Genomic DNA, 15212 nt, shown 5'->3' with positions numbered 1-15212 from the left:
CGGTGCTCTGTACGCATTTATGTCTGTGTACCATGTATGTGCCTGTTTCCCTTGGAGGCCAGAAGAGGGCGTCACATCCCCTGGATCTGGAATTAAGAGAATTTTGTGGGCTTCCATGTAGGTGCTGGGAATCGAACTCTGATTCTAAAGAAGATCACCAGTGCTCTCAACCTCTATGTTGTTTCTATAGCCCCAAACTACCTTTTCTTTCTTCTTCTTTTTCTTATTTTATATTATTATTATTATTATTATTATTATTATTATTATTATTTTGTTAATTGTTTTTCAAGATGGGGTTCCTCTGTGTAGCCCTGGCTGTCCTAGAACTAACTCTGTAGACCAGGCTGTCCTGGAACTTACAGAGATATCTGCCTGCCTTTCCCTCCTGAGTGCTGGGATTAAAGGCATGTGCTCCAGACTACCATTTTAAAGCATAGTTTTTGAAATAATTGGTGTCCTTTAGGCACATTTAATGAATAAGTCTTATTTTTTCCCCTTTGATTATCACAGTCTGATGTTCCATTCTTGATCTTTGTTACCGTTTTCTATTTCAGCAGTACTTTTTGAATACTTTAATAAATAGCTGCTGAAATCACTTGTGTTAAATCTAATTTGATTATTCAGTCTGCCATTTCTACACACAGCTTAAGTAGCACTTTTTTTTAAATTATTATATGTGTATGGCATACTGCCTGCATGTATGCGCACTATGTGTGTGCCTAGTGCCCAAGGAGGGAGACCAAAGAGGGTGGCGGATCCCTTGAAACTGGAGATACAGGCATGTTGTAAGCTGCCATGTGGGTGCTAGGAGTCAAATCTATGTCCTCTGGAAGAGCAACTAATTCCCTTAACCCCTGAGCCGTCTCTCTAGCCCTAGTAGAAGCATTTTAAATGCTCACAGTATGTTCTTCTATGTGTTACACTAGAACTTTCATTTTCTTTTTTGAGACAGGATCTCCACATTGTAGCCCAAGCAGGCTGGCCTCAAACTCACAGCACTGCTATTGTCTTGGCCTCCTAAATGCTGGGATTATAGGCTAGAGCTGCCATGCCCAGCCACGCTGCCTGCAGTCATGAGAACTATGTAGTGCTCTACAACTGGGTTTGATAGTTTGTCTAGTACGATTGTCACCACCCAAGTCCATGTGAATGTCAGGCACTGCAGATGTGGCCGATGACCTGACTTTTACATTCTAGTCAAATTGATACTGTCCCATGTAGTTGGAGGTTAGTATACTGGATAGCTGAACTCTAGTGCTGGGTACTGAATGAGTGATTTTGCAGAAGTCAGCTGCCACCTTTCCCCTATTAAGACTTCACTGTTAGTTCTTAGTCCAAACCTGGTGACTCAGGCTCAATCCCTGAACCTCCATGGGGAGAAGTAGAGAACTAAGAACTGAAGATTGTCCTCTGACCTCCATATGTGCTTTGGCACATAAGCAACAACTTACACACTAAATTGAATGCAAGAAAAAAAAATTTAAGTAGCAGACTAGTTAAAGCTATTTAAGGGAGAATTAACTCTTATTGTCTAATAGAGTAGAATATTTTACACACAGACCATTCGAATTTGGTACATTTATCCAGTTATTTTTTTAAATCAGGAAAATGTTAAATCATCTTCCATTCCTGAAGCCATATCCCCTTATAAGAGGTGGAGACTACCCTTGCCAACCTCTGGGCTGAAAAGTCCACGTGGTTTCTTAGCAGATAAAGAAGCACCTACTGCTCACTCGGCATGGTGACAGATACCTTTAATCCAAACGCTCAGGGTTGGGGGCCAGGTAGAGGCAGGCAGATCTCAGAGTTCAAGGCCAGCCTGGATTACATAGTGAGTTATTCTAGGATAGCTAGGGCTTTTTGACACAGAGATACCTTGTCTCAAAAAACAAACAAACAAAAACACATACCAAATAATCTCACTTGTAATAGACACTAAACCAATTTTTGATGAAAAAAAGTTATTCATTTTTGTTTCACAGATGGGAACCTTTATTTCCATAAAATTAGCTTAAGTGTAGTTTTTTCATTGAAGTTTAAATGAATCATGAACCTACAGCTTCAGATTACAACTTTTTTTTTCCGGGGCGGGGAGGGGTGGGGGGTGGGGTGGGGGGGAGTGTCTCAAACTCTGTAGGGTCTAGCAGTGATACTTGCTGCCAGCCTGGAGTTTTGGATATTAATAGCTGTTGGCCATGGGGGATACTATGAGAACATAAAGAGAGGAATCAAACTCAGGGATGCTGAAATGACTGGAGGAGGAGAGAGGAGAGAGGGAGGAGACTGAGGAACACATAGACAGGAGCCAAGCCCAGAAAAGTGGAGCTTCCACCATGCCAGACATTTCAACAATTACATTTTTGTTGTTGTTTTGTTATTTTTAATTCTGGAGCTTTCAAATTACAACTTTTTGGAATGAGTTGAGCTATCATTGAAGGAAATACTTAAGGTCCACAGTGAGGGCTTTCTTGTTATCACAATAACAACATTGCCAAAATTCATAGGAAATTGTCAGGATTTGCATTTACATATGTAGCTGAGAACATAGGAGTGTCATTACTTTAGTAAATAATAAATCCCATTGCATTAGTAAACCTCTTTACTAAAGGACAATTTTAATAACAATAGGATTCAGATTTTTCTGTTTTTATCTCTATCTCAGGGAAGCCAACATCTTTTGTGTGTTTTCTCCAGACATAAATAAGGTGTCTCCCCAGCCAGCTTTGTACATGCCATGGTAGCCTTTAAGGGTTCACACCCTATTCCTTCCTTGAAGACTAGTGCACATAATAGACTTAATATTTTTCAGAAATTTTTTGATGTTTTGCTTAATTGTAGGACTGATATAATTTAGTATGTTCTTTCCCTATTCTTGTTTTAAACATTTTGAGCTTCTTCCCTCTGAGAATCAGATACTAAGTGGAAATATTTCTTAAGCTCCTTCTTTGATCAGTAACTGTTTGAAAAATGCTTTGGTTTAAAATAACTAGCTGCTTCTTAGCTTTTTCATTTCTCTTGATGTTTGGAGATTCTAACGTCCTTTATTTCTGTAGTGGCAGTGAAGTGGCTGCTCTTTGGTGCAGATCTAAGGGTTAGGACCAGGAAGCCAAGGTAACACCTTCTGACTGGGTTAAGGCCCACAGTGTCCCCCCAAAACATCTCTTCTTACTCCCCTCATTCTTTATTAGATGAGTCATAAACAGACTTCCCAACTGTGTCCTGCAGGTTCTGTTTAGGATCTGTGTGAGTTTTAGGGGCTTATGTAAAAGTCCCATGTTTAAGAAGGGTGGGAATATTTGCTTTTGAAAATAGAAGCACAAGATGAGACAAGGTGCATACTGTACAGTATTTGTAGGAAATTGTCAAACACGAACAGACTGGGTTGTTCTTACCATGGTAGCACAATGGAGCGGCTTCTACATAGCCTCGCCTCCATTTCAACGAGAGGCTGTTTTAGCAGTTGGACAGGTGATGAAAACGAAGCTCAAATATAAAATTACTGTTAACTAAAGTTTAACAGAAAAGTTGAAAAGTAAATGTTTCAGCCTTTTTCACTTTGGATGGCGGTATAATTAGTAGAAGAGAGTTTATAGACATCTGAAGCCAGCTCTCAGTGTAACTTGGGATTTTTCCTTTCTGGTACTGGGAAGGAACATGAGCTCTGCAGCATCCTTTAGCATAGAAGCAAGTATAACAGTTTATTTATCATAAATTGTGGCAGACACAAATGTCAGTATGGGTTGTCCATGTGGTGTAAGTTGTTCCAGGTGACTCAGGAGTGCCTAGTCCTCTCTGTGTCAGAACAGTAAATATTAGGCCAGGTCCTCTGAATGGCAAGACAGGCCTCCACTCTGGAAAGCCTGGGTATGAGCATCTATAACACACCAAAGAACTCCTTCGAGTACTGTCTGCAAAAATGTTTTAGTTTGTTTTTTGAATAACAGAAGGCTAATATTGCTGTTTGTTTGAATACTAACTATAATATAATTAAAGGTATCAAGGCACAACGCAGATATGTATCAATGATCCAAAGATTACAATTTGGGACACTTGTCCCTTTTGAATTCAGAAGAAAAGAAAATGTCTTATTTTCTCTTAACTACAGTTTAAAAATTAAACTGCAGTAAAATAAAGAATAGCTGGTAGGTAATCAGTACAGAACTATTGGCTACTGAGAAATCACTTGCCCATGAATATTTCTGTGAAGAATTGAGGTCATACTTTGTGCAGTGACTTAAGCACTGAGGTGCCTGGTGGAGAGCCAGGCCCTGGCTTTGAGGCCTGGGAACTACCATCTCTTCCTTGTTACATTAATGTCCTTATGAGTTCAAGTTGTTTGGGTACCTTTGCTTTACAAAGACCCCCTGTGCTTTGAGAACAGTATAATTAATTATATCTGTTTCTGAGGAGAAGTGGAACACAGTCCCATTATGGGCACCCGTTTGTCCTGACTAGCATTTCTTAGCTAATGTTCTCCGGATAGAGTTGCCAAGTCACTACCTATTGTCTTTCAATACCTGCTTTGGTGCCTTTTGGTAACTAAATAAACCACAGACTGACGTGTCTAATTTTGGCCTATTCAAAGTGTTTTTTGTCTTACTGGTTGTAAATGTTTGGGATTATAGCACAAAGCCAGTGCAGATCTGGTCTTGAATGATGACTATACCACAGCCCACCCTTCTCTGGGAAGGAATGTGTTGGGGGAGTGAGGGTGTGGGGTAATGTACCACTTTAGCTGTGTGCATGTGTTCTCTGCTGCAGGCTTGTCCATGCGATCGTGCCTGGAGCACTCTGGTTTCCAGGTGACAGACACGATTCACGGTATAGTATGAGATCTCTGAAGATGGAGCATTCTCTACAGCTTTCATTTCTTTCTTTAGTTTTTGGATTCAAGAAATGCTTTTTTAAAAGAAAATTGTAATGCTTGTTAAGTAGCACCAGCTTCAGTTTGTGCTGTGCTTAAAGAGGTGTAGTGATTTAAGATTTCATAATGTTATATATTGAAATATCACCTTTAATTTTTTGCTTTTTTTGTCCAAGGCAAACCAGACCCCTATCTTCTGTTTCCTCAGTAGAAAATGACAAACATTTAGTAATCTTCAAAATTCATGTCTTTAATTTGAGAATGCAGTTAAAGTACTTGGGTTCTTCCTTCAACTGCAGCACACTATGCACATATATCTATTGGGAGTGGGGTCACTCTGTTTCACCCTCAACATCTTACCCTACGGTTCCAGTTCTGGTATGAAGTCCAGCAGTGCTCACCCAACCTGGAAGTGTGCCAGACTGGAGAGAGGAGACTCCTGGAAAAAAGTTGCTTGCAAACGTTGAAAATGCAAGAAGTTTGAGGTCAGTCATCAGATTGACTGGAAAAGACGTGAACCCTGAGTTAAAGATAGCTAATGTCCAGGAAGGTAGACTAGATAATAAGATACAGTCATAGAAATGACTTGTTTAGATTCCATGAGGTAATTATATAAGCTGAACTTTAAACCATTGCACTGAGAACCTTTTCTGTAAAGTACAGGTTTTGTACTTTATAAATAAATTTTATTAAAAATAAATAAAAAATTGTTTTCTTTATTTCTTCATTGAAAGAGAAAGGCTATGACCCATGATAATACTGAGAAGTACACATGCTATAAAATGCTGAGGGCTAGCAAATGGACCAGTGGATAAAACACTTCCCAAGAAGCTTCATGAAATGAATTTGATACCCAGAATCCATGGTGGAAAGAAAGAAATTATTCCTGGAAATTATCTTCTGACTGCCACAGGGATACCATGAATTGTGAGCTTATACATTCATACACACACATGTGAATAGACATAGTAATAACAAGTAAACAGTAAAAACATGTTAGTTGAGTCACATGGCTTTGTGAGCTCCTCAACTATTGTGTTTGGGTTTTTTTTGGTTTTGGTTTTGTTTTTCCTAGCCTCATCAGAGATGGAGCAATAACATTAATTGGTAGCAGAGACTGAGCAGGATTATGGTGGCTAGGGATCACAGGTGTTGCCTTCCATGTTAATAAGTCTCTAACCAGCCGGGTGGCGGTTGCGGCGGCGGCGGCAGCGCATGCCTTTAATCCCAGCACTCAGGAGGCAGAGCCAGGCGGATCTCCAAAGTGAGATCCAGGACAGGCACCAAAACCCTGTATGGAAAAAAAAAAAAAAAAAAAATGATGTCTCTTGCCAGGCATGATGGTGTAAAGCCTTTAATCTCAGCATTCAGGCAGCAAGAGGCAGGCAGATCTCTGAGTTCTAGGCCAGCCAGGAACATAGTAAGATCCTCTCTCAAAAACAATTGGAAAAACAAACAATAATAATTAAAAAAAAGTATGTCACTTAAAATTGAGTGTGGGGGCTGGAGAGGTGGCTCAGAGGTTAAGAGCACTGGCTGCTTTTCCAGAGGTCCTGAGTTCAATACCCAGCAACCACGTGGTGGCTCACAACCATCTACAATGACATCTGGTGCCCTCTTCTGGCCTGCAGGCATACATGCAAGCAGAATACTGTATACATAATAAATAAATAAAATCTTAAAATTGAGTGTGGTTGGCTAGCTGGGGTGGAGACTGTAAGTCATCAAAACCAGGCCTGGGCTGTACAGTAATGAAGCCTAAGCCACTGTGAGGGCTTCTGGCACTCAGGCATTTCCTCCCTTCTCTCTTGGGATCCTAGTAGAGCATAGACCAGGAGATGCTCAGGTTCTGCTTAGTCCTGCATTGGGTGTTGGGTGTTTTTCCAGACTAAACAGGCTGTCTATTCTTTCTTAAGCCTCCATAGGTCCCAGGCCATTTTAAAAGGCTACAGTTACCGGGCAGTGGTGGCGCACGCCTTTAATCCCAGTACTCGGGAGGCAGAGGCAGGCAGATCTCTGTGAGTTCAAGGCTAGCCTGGTCTACAAAGTGAGTTCCAGGAAAGGCGCAAAGCTACACAGAGAAACCCTGTCTTCAAAAACGAAAAAACAAAAAGGCTACAGTTTATATTTTATAGAGAGACTTGTTTAAAAAGAGGCCATGGTGTCTACTCACAACTGCCTGTAACTACAGCTCCAAGGGATCTGACACCTGGCCCCTGTGAACACCTGCATACATGCAGATACCCACACATACTTTAAAAAAGAAGACATTGTAAGTGTTCCAAACAGTTATCTGTCACTTCACACCACCTTCTCTATGCATTTCACTAATTTATTTATATCCACAAACCCAGACTCAGGGCACACCAATGTGCTACTGTTTCAACTCACAGATAAACTCTGTTGTTAAAGTTCAGTTAAATCCATTTCCCTCATTAATTATTTGAGGAGTCTTATTAAGAACTGGCCAAAATTAGATCTATAAAGTCAGTTTGTTTTATGTGATGGTTTCAGTGAGCTTAGAGACAGAAACTTGTTCTAGTATGAAACTAAAAATAGATACCGTGTGTGCATGTGAGTGCTGTCGATTGAGCCCAAGGCCTCCCCTGAGCTACATAAGGCTTCTGCCACTGAGCTCCAGCCCTAAAATGTAGCTGAAGGTAACCAGTAGAGTCGGGCAGTGGTGGCACACGCTTTTAAGCCCAGCACTCAGGAGGCAGAGCCAGGCGGATCTCTGTGAGTTTGAGGCCAACCTGAGCTACAGAGTGAGTTCCAGGAAAGGCTCCAAAGCTACACAGAGAAACTTTGTCTCGAAAAACAAACAAACAAACAAAGATATCCAGTAGCTTAGTCAAGTGATCTGTCACCCTGTGCTCCAACATTACCTGTTCTTGCTCCTTTTGTATATTTGGAAACAGCTCACCGTGTAAACCTGACTGACCTGGAACTCACTATGTAGACCAGCCTGGCCTTGAACTCAGATCCACCTGAGTACAGGGATTAAAGGCATGAACTGCTGCACACTTTTCCATTTTTTTTTTTTTAAAATCAAGGCCCTGGGATAGAATGCTCTGAAGATCAATATTTGGTAGTAGAAACAGTTACTACTTTCATAGTCTGATTTAAAATATAAAACCAACCTGAGGATTAGCTCAGTGGAAGAGAATTTGCCAACCTTGGGGAAAAAACAAGCAAGCAAGCAAACAAAAACCCACTTAACCTACAAAACCAAAGGTGTTTCTCCCTGGAAACCCTCTTACTCTCCACAGTTCGTCATCACTTTTTTTAATCAATCTATTTGCCCTGGAGAAAAAAGAAAAAAAAAAAGGCAACCAAAACCATAAAGCCTTAAGTGTGATTTGTGTTAGATAAAAGGAACATTTGAAACCTGACTCCAAGTGTGTTGCTTACCTTCAAGACATTCCTAAATAGTAGACGGACAGAAGTGAAAATCTATTCTCTCACTTTAGCTGGCAGAATTTATATTTTAAATTTAAACAAGATCAATAAACATAATATTTTCAGGGACAGGAGAGACGGCTTAGTGGTTAATACCACTTATTGTACTTGCAGAGGATCCAGGCTCAGTTCCTAGCACCTAGGTGATTGCTCATAATCAAGTGTAACTCCAATTCTGGGGCATCCAACACCTGGCCTCAACAGGCATTGCACACACATGTTCAAATCCACATTCCAACACACATGTATACACATAATTAAAAATAAAAACATAGGCCTAGAGGTGGTGGCGCACTCCTTGAATTCCAGCACGCAGGAGGATCTCTGTGAGCTTGAGGCCAGCCTGGTCTACAAAACAAGTTCCAGGATGGGCTCCAAAGCTACACAAAGAAACCCTGTCTGGGGAGGGGGGGGACCACCAAAACAAACAAACAAACAAACAAAAATATAGAATAATAAAAAAACACTTAAAAGCACAAATAAGCTGGGCGGTGGTGGCTCACGCTTTTAATCCCAGCACTTGGGAGGCAGAGCCAGGGGGATCTCTGTGAGTTCGAGGCCAGCCTGGTCTACAGGGTAACATCCAGAATAGGCACCAAAAACACACTGAGAAACCCTGTCTGGAAAAACAAAAACAAAACAAAACAAAAAAATCCACAAATAAGTAGATATTAAATATGTTCAGTAAGAGGCTCAATGAATATAAGCATATGTCATGCTGACCTGACATCCTGAGTTCAGTTTCTGGAACCCACAGTGGAAGGAGAGACTCAGCTTCCAAAGAGTATTTTCTGACCTCCAACACACACAAGATAGTAAAATAACTGTTAAAATTTGTTTTATAACTTGAAAAACAATTTCAACTTTATAATTAGAGGAAAATGTAAAGTTGTGCTAAATGTCTATACAGTGTATTTTAATCCTTGCCTTAAATAAAATATGCCACTAATATAAATTACTACAGATTCAAAGTCCTAATTTGCTTCCTGTCTTTAGGACAGTCTTTGGGACTTTCACAGAGTAGGTGTCTCACACAGAATAGGTCTGCTTGACACACCGGAAGAGGTGTCTGCCTTAATTCATGACTTCATGGCCATCTGTCTTCCTGCTTTGAGGTTTCCTGTCCCTTCTCCTGGGTTCCAGCTCATTTTGTACTGAGGAAACAGAACGTGGGACTGCAGAAGTCCGTCTTGCCTTTGCGATGGTGCTCTTTCTTATGTTAAATCATAGCTTCATTTGGAATGGGATGGGGCGGGTGAGTGTGGGAAAGTAGCAATGGAATTTATGTCCACTTGTAACAACATGCTAAAAAACTTGTCCTGGGACTAAGCTAGTTTGTCTTTTTAGGTCAAGTGACTTGTTTTGGAGAGCACCATTAGACAGGGAAAGGACTTCTGTTAGCTAACAACCTGTTAACTGTCTCCCTAAGATACAGTTAGAGCAGTAACAGAATAGGAATAACCATAGTCATTTAGGGCTTTGTACAGGTCAAATCCCGTTACAGCAAATTTCATAGGATGTCCAAATTCCTTATTTGTCCCGACTTTCTACAGAGTATTACTATGTAATTATCAGACCAAGGAACTTGTTTTATTTGTAACTTTCCTTGAAGGAAAAAAAAGCACAGAGACATTTAGCTCAATTTGTTCTCCTGATTCACAAGCAGCCAGGTCCCCCATTTCAGGCACTAGGTGACTCCCTGAACACATTTGCCATGTGCAGCACAGCACAGTGCTTGCTTGCCCATACCAGCCACAGCAAGAAGCACCAGGATTTTCTTTGTGCTTTGGAAGAACACTAACAATAAGAAACAGAGCCCCTCATTCATGGGGAACCTGTAGATTCCTTGAGATAGACTGCTGTGTGAGTCAGGCAGTGGTGCCAGAGTGTTGGGTGTGAGCCGCAGTAACTCTCTGACACTTGAGTCACTCTCAGCAAGAGCCAGGGCTTATTGTTACACTTTGTTTTTGTCCTTTCATTGTAGCGGGATTTCACCTGTAACATCTAGATGTTCATCACAGAACTGCAGATTACACAGATGAAAATGTCACGCCCTGTTTGTACTGACCACCCTCTCTCAAATGTACTCACCCGCATGTTATGTTTACCATTGCATATGTGTGAATACGAGCGCTAGGAACCTTTTGCAGGTAGCTTTATGAACATGGATGTTTATTTTGTCTGCTTTAATAAAGAAGTAAGAAATGTACTTTTTTTTATACCAAGCACATTAAGATATCTGTGGAATGTTATTTGGTGTATGATGGTGAGAACAGTTGCTATAATCACAGGGTGTTTTGAATGCTGTTAGAGTAGCCAGTGTTGCTTAACGTGGCGTTTTTTTTTCCTGTCCACACTTTCCACCCTTGGTACAGGTGTTTTTGATAAAGCTGTGGAATGGCAAGGTATGTTTTTTATGGGATGTTCAAGAATCTGTTAGCTTAAAATTCTTTTACAGAGGTTTCCTTTACAGGATTCCTTTTGAGTTTGGCTCAAGTAAACCTGATGTAATTGTAACATAACAGTTTTGAAGTCAGCTGAGTGTACAATTTTGACATAACCCTTAAATTTCTGGTTTTATTTTTCCCCTTACCCTTACCAAAGGACAGTGTTTCAGTTTTAAAGCACTCGGGGTGGGGGTGGCTTGGAAATATGTGACCTGTAAGAAGTAGCCCAGGCTCTATGCCTGTCAATGGTCCAGTATTTTGTTATTGTTAGAAGCTTGGTTGCCAATAATTTTCAATTTCAAGAGGAAAGTGATGTAAAAGTAGCTCCTAATATATCAGTTATCAGATAATCCTAGGGTTTTGTTCCATGAAGTCCTCTGTTTGCTAGAGGAACAGTTGAGATTGAACTTGGACTGGTTGGAGTGTTGAGCTGGTGGCAGGTGTGCAGAGCTCACACTAACTTTCTGCCTGCTTAGTGTTTTCCTCTCTGTCCACATTGTCTGCTGCCTGGAGCCCTCCACAGGCATGTTGACATTCCTGTTTTGCAGGTTCCCTTGAGAGAACCACATAGCTAATTCAGGCAGAGCTTAGAAGGCTCCATTAGAAGGGAGCACTCACTCTCTAGTGACTTTCCTCTAATAATGAAATTGTGGAAGGTATATGGGGATGGTCTCCAGCAGCACATCCCTTTCCTTGTAGAAAGATGAAGCACTTTGAAGGTGTTGGTACAAGTGCTGGAGGAGACTGCTGGTGCCTTTAGACTACGCCGGTCACCTGGGGGGCCAGAAAGCCCTTGTTAAAGAGCTGAGGTGCTTTGTGAACACCCATTCTGTGGTTGCAAAGTTAGTGTCTGCTCAGTGTGCTCCATCTCACCGGAAGTGTTTGCTTTTTCTCATTCATAGAGGTCCTGTAATAAAGAGGGATCCGAACAAGCTCAGAATGAAAATGAATTTCAAGTAAGTAATTGAATCCATTCTCATCTGCATGAGCTGTAAACTGGTGGTGTCCAGCCTCTCCAAATTGTGGTTGCAGGCTTGGTCTCTATCCGTGGAAACTTCTGATCTTTGATCTTTCTCAAAAGAATGCCTTTGGACCAGTTGGAGCCAGAGTTCACTGAGGCTGAGCCACAAGGGGCTTCCAAACTCCTGAGGGTAGAGAGTCAAATTGTCTGTGGTGGCCATTTCTAAGCAGTGTTTGAGATGCTGAGAGATGAGGCTTAGGAAATAATCTCTGATACTCTGATGTGGAAGCACCTGACTTCTCTGGCAGTGTCTCACCACTTCCAGACGTTCCCGCACCATCGTTAGGAAGCAGATCACTGCCTCGTTGTCTCACTGGCACTCTTCCTTTGAGGAAATGGCGGTGCTTGTTCTGGGTATGGTAGCCAGGTTGGAAAGGCTTCTTCCCAGATTCTGAAAAACGTGCATTCAAGGGAACTTTGAGACCCCAAGTACGGAGCAGTGGAGAGTGGGCACCTTGTGAGGATTCTCTTGTCTGTTTAGGCTTATAGGAAGAGGTTCTTGTGTGCATAAGATGGCCAGTGTGACTGACAGCCAGCGGGCCACCCCTAGGAGCTTCTGAACTGGGAGATGGTGCTTCCTGCTTCCACTGTTAGGTCGTAGCTGCAGTAGCAACCCAGTAGCAGAGCCCCCCATCCCAGCAGTACCCTGCTTTGCCTGCTGGCACCACATTCTTGTTCATTCCTCCCTTGGGTTTCAGATGCCATCCTCAAAGACAGTCCCAGCTGCCCCTCCCCTTCCTTCTCAGGGTCTGCTCCTCAGGGAATCTGACTTTACTGTGATCTTTGGGGGTCAATGTGCACACAGTTGGGTGCTGAGTATGAAGGAGTTGGTTTCCATTCCTCATTGAGTCCCTTTAACATCTCCCCTCCTTGGTGAGATAACAGCAGGTAAAGGTGCTTGTTGTCAAGTCTGGCCACCTATGTTCTGTCCCCAGAACCCACATGGTAGAAGGAGAGAACCAACTCCCACAAATTGTCCTCTGACCTCCACATGTGCATGCACACACATAGAAACACATGCATACATAAATGCAAAAATAATTGCCATCTTCTGACTATTGCTCAGGTCCCACAGGATTTTCCCTCATGCCCTCTGTAAAGGAGGACGTTTTCTATCCAGCCACTCACAGGTGGGGCTGCTCTCTCTGCTTCTTCCATCTTGCATCCAAACATTTACCAACAGAAATCCCAGCTCTCTAAGACTCACATGCTGCTCCCCTCCCATTCACCCTGGTCTTTGGGCTGTCTGCTTCTTGCCTTCATTGTGTCAAGGTTCTACAACAACCTGTTGGAGTCCATTCCTTCTCTTGGCATCTTTCTTTGGTCCAGATAGTATTGTGTTCTCCACTGCTTCCCTCCTGAACTCTCCAGTCTCTCCTCCTGCTGTCCTCTCCAGTAAGTGTGCCCTGACTGTCTCTAGAAGGTGATAGGACCCTCTTGGTCGTGTAAGACTTCAGCAGTCCACCTCTGCTAACCTTCCAGCTTCCTTTGGCTTCTTGGAGATCTGTAGTCCAGAGATTGCTGCTACCTTCTTACTCCATCAGCACTCCTGATCACCCAGTTGTGCTTCTAAGACCTTCCCCTCCGTATATCCTCAGTTCTTTCTTCCACTGTCTCTTCTGTGCTTACCTTTAACACCTGCCATGCTGAGCCTAAGCACCTCAGTGCTTGCTTGCCTTGTACTGCCCCCCCCCCAGCTGTTGAACGCTAGAGAATCACACAGTTGGGAGAGCTGGTGCTCCACCTCAGGAGTGCTTGCTATATGGCAGCCTGCTGAACTTCACCCTTAGGCTTGCCTTTGGGGTCTAAGGGCTGTTTCAGATATCTGTTTTCTCTTCCAGCTTTCCTGTCCCCACCCTAGGCATGCAGTTTGAAGCTCATTCTTCAGCTGCACATCCCTTATCTGACATCGACTCCAAGCCCTATTCTGTGCCGTCTTTTCCACTGGCTGCCCCTGTGAGGAAATCTTAGTTTGCATTCAGCATGTCCACTCCTCTTCATTCTTTCGGCTTCACTTCTCAGCCTGTTGTCATCCTCCTCCATTCCTTCTACAGGGAGCCAGGTGCTCTTCCGGATGTCCTTTCCACCTCAGTGCAATGAGGCCAGCCTGCGCTACAGAGTGAGCTCCAGGACAGGCTCCAAAGCTACACAGAGAAACTCTGGAAAAACCAAAACAAAACTGATTCACTCCTGTAATTTCAGTACTTGGAGGCTGAAACAGAAAGATTACTGTGAGTTTGAGGTCAACCTGGGCTGTGGAGTGAGATCTTATCTAAAAATCCTGAAACTTCCCCCACCTCTGTGCTAGGGTTAGAACTCAGGACCTCCCTGCCTCTAGGTGGGAATGGCAGCATATGACTGCAACACCAGCCCTTGAGAGGCTCAGGCAGATCATAAATTCAAGGCCAGGGTTACCTCATTTCAATCAAACAGAAGATGGATCTGGTAGCACAGGCCTAGAGTCTCAGCTACTTGGAAGGCTGAGGCAGGAGAATCACAAGTTGGCCTACAGAGAGAATTCAAGGCCTGCCTGGGCAATTTAGTGAGATCCTGCTTCACAATACAAGGTGAAAAGCAGAAGGCTGGAGAGATGATTCAGAAGTTAAGAGCACTGGCTACAGAGGACCTAAAGTTTGCTTCCCATCACTCACATGGTAGCTCACAATCAGCTGTAACTCCAGAGGATCTGACACCCCCTTCTGGCATCTACAGGCAGTAGGCATACATAGGCACAGGCGTACACAGAGGCACAGTACCCACATATTAATAGATAAATATAATCAACCCCCCTCCCCCCCCCACAGGATTTCTCTATGTAACAGTCCTGGCTGTCCTGGAACTCACTCTGCAGACCAGGCTGTCTTCAAACTTAGAGATCCACCTGCCTCCGACCTAGTGCTGGGATTAAAGGCGTGTGCCACCACTGCCCATCTAATAAATAAAAAAAATTTAGAGGAAAAATTTTGGTGGGGCTATAGCCTAGTGATAGAATGCTCACCAGACATTATGATAGCAAGTGCACACCACCATACCTGGCTTTTCATCTAAGTTCTGGGGGCCAACTTAGAGTGTCATGCATGCATAGTAAGCATTTGACCAACTGGGTTCTCCCTATGGAAGTGAAATTTTATAGATATAATTAAAAGTCTTAATTTGTTTCCACACCCCATCTAGGTATCTTTCTCTTCTGTTCACCCTTTCCTATCTAATACTTGTCCCCATCATTCCTCTGAAGCTCTTGTTTTTATCACCAGCAACTACATTGTGAAGTCCAGTGGCCACTTGGCTTTCCTCCTGTTTGACCCTCAGCGGCATCTGTAGCTCCTCCTTCCACAAAGGCAGCCATTTTACCTCCTCTTTTCCATTCTCTTCCTTCCACTGCCCAGCTTTGAGTCAGTGGTTTGCAAGTGGTAGGTAATAG

At 42.7% G+C, this 15212-nt stretch overlaps 1 protein-coding gene across 3 annotated transcripts in view; it reads left to right on the top strand.

Annotated features, from left to right (window-relative positions):
• The window catches only part of Chka (choline kinase alpha), a 48157-nt gene that overhangs the window by 15732 nt on the left and 17213 nt on the right, over positions 1 to 15212 (top strand). The window contains exons 3-4 of one of the 3 annotated variants that reach the window (XM_028871657.2): positions 10699 to 10728; positions 11673 to 11726. The exons of 1 other annotated variant lie outside the window; for it this stretch is intronic. In XM_028871657.2, the coding sequence (XP_028727490.1) occupies positions 10699 to 10728; positions 11673 to 11726 (84 nt within the window). The remainder of the gene's footprint in view (positions 1 to 10698; positions 10729 to 11672; positions 11727 to 15212) is intronic. One more of the 3 variants, XM_028871665.2, reaches the window with a different exon arrangement.

This window comes from Peromyscus leucopus, chromosome 1, assembly GCF_004664715.2.
Source record: "Peromyscus leucopus breed LL Stock chromosome 1, UCI_PerLeu_2.1, whole genome shotgun sequence".
NCBI classification, from domain to species: Eukaryota; Metazoa; Chordata; class Mammalia; order Rodentia; family Cricetidae; genus Peromyscus; species Peromyscus leucopus.
Note: the sequence above shows the minus strand (reverse complement) of the source record. Positions and strands in the feature narration are given on the sequence as shown.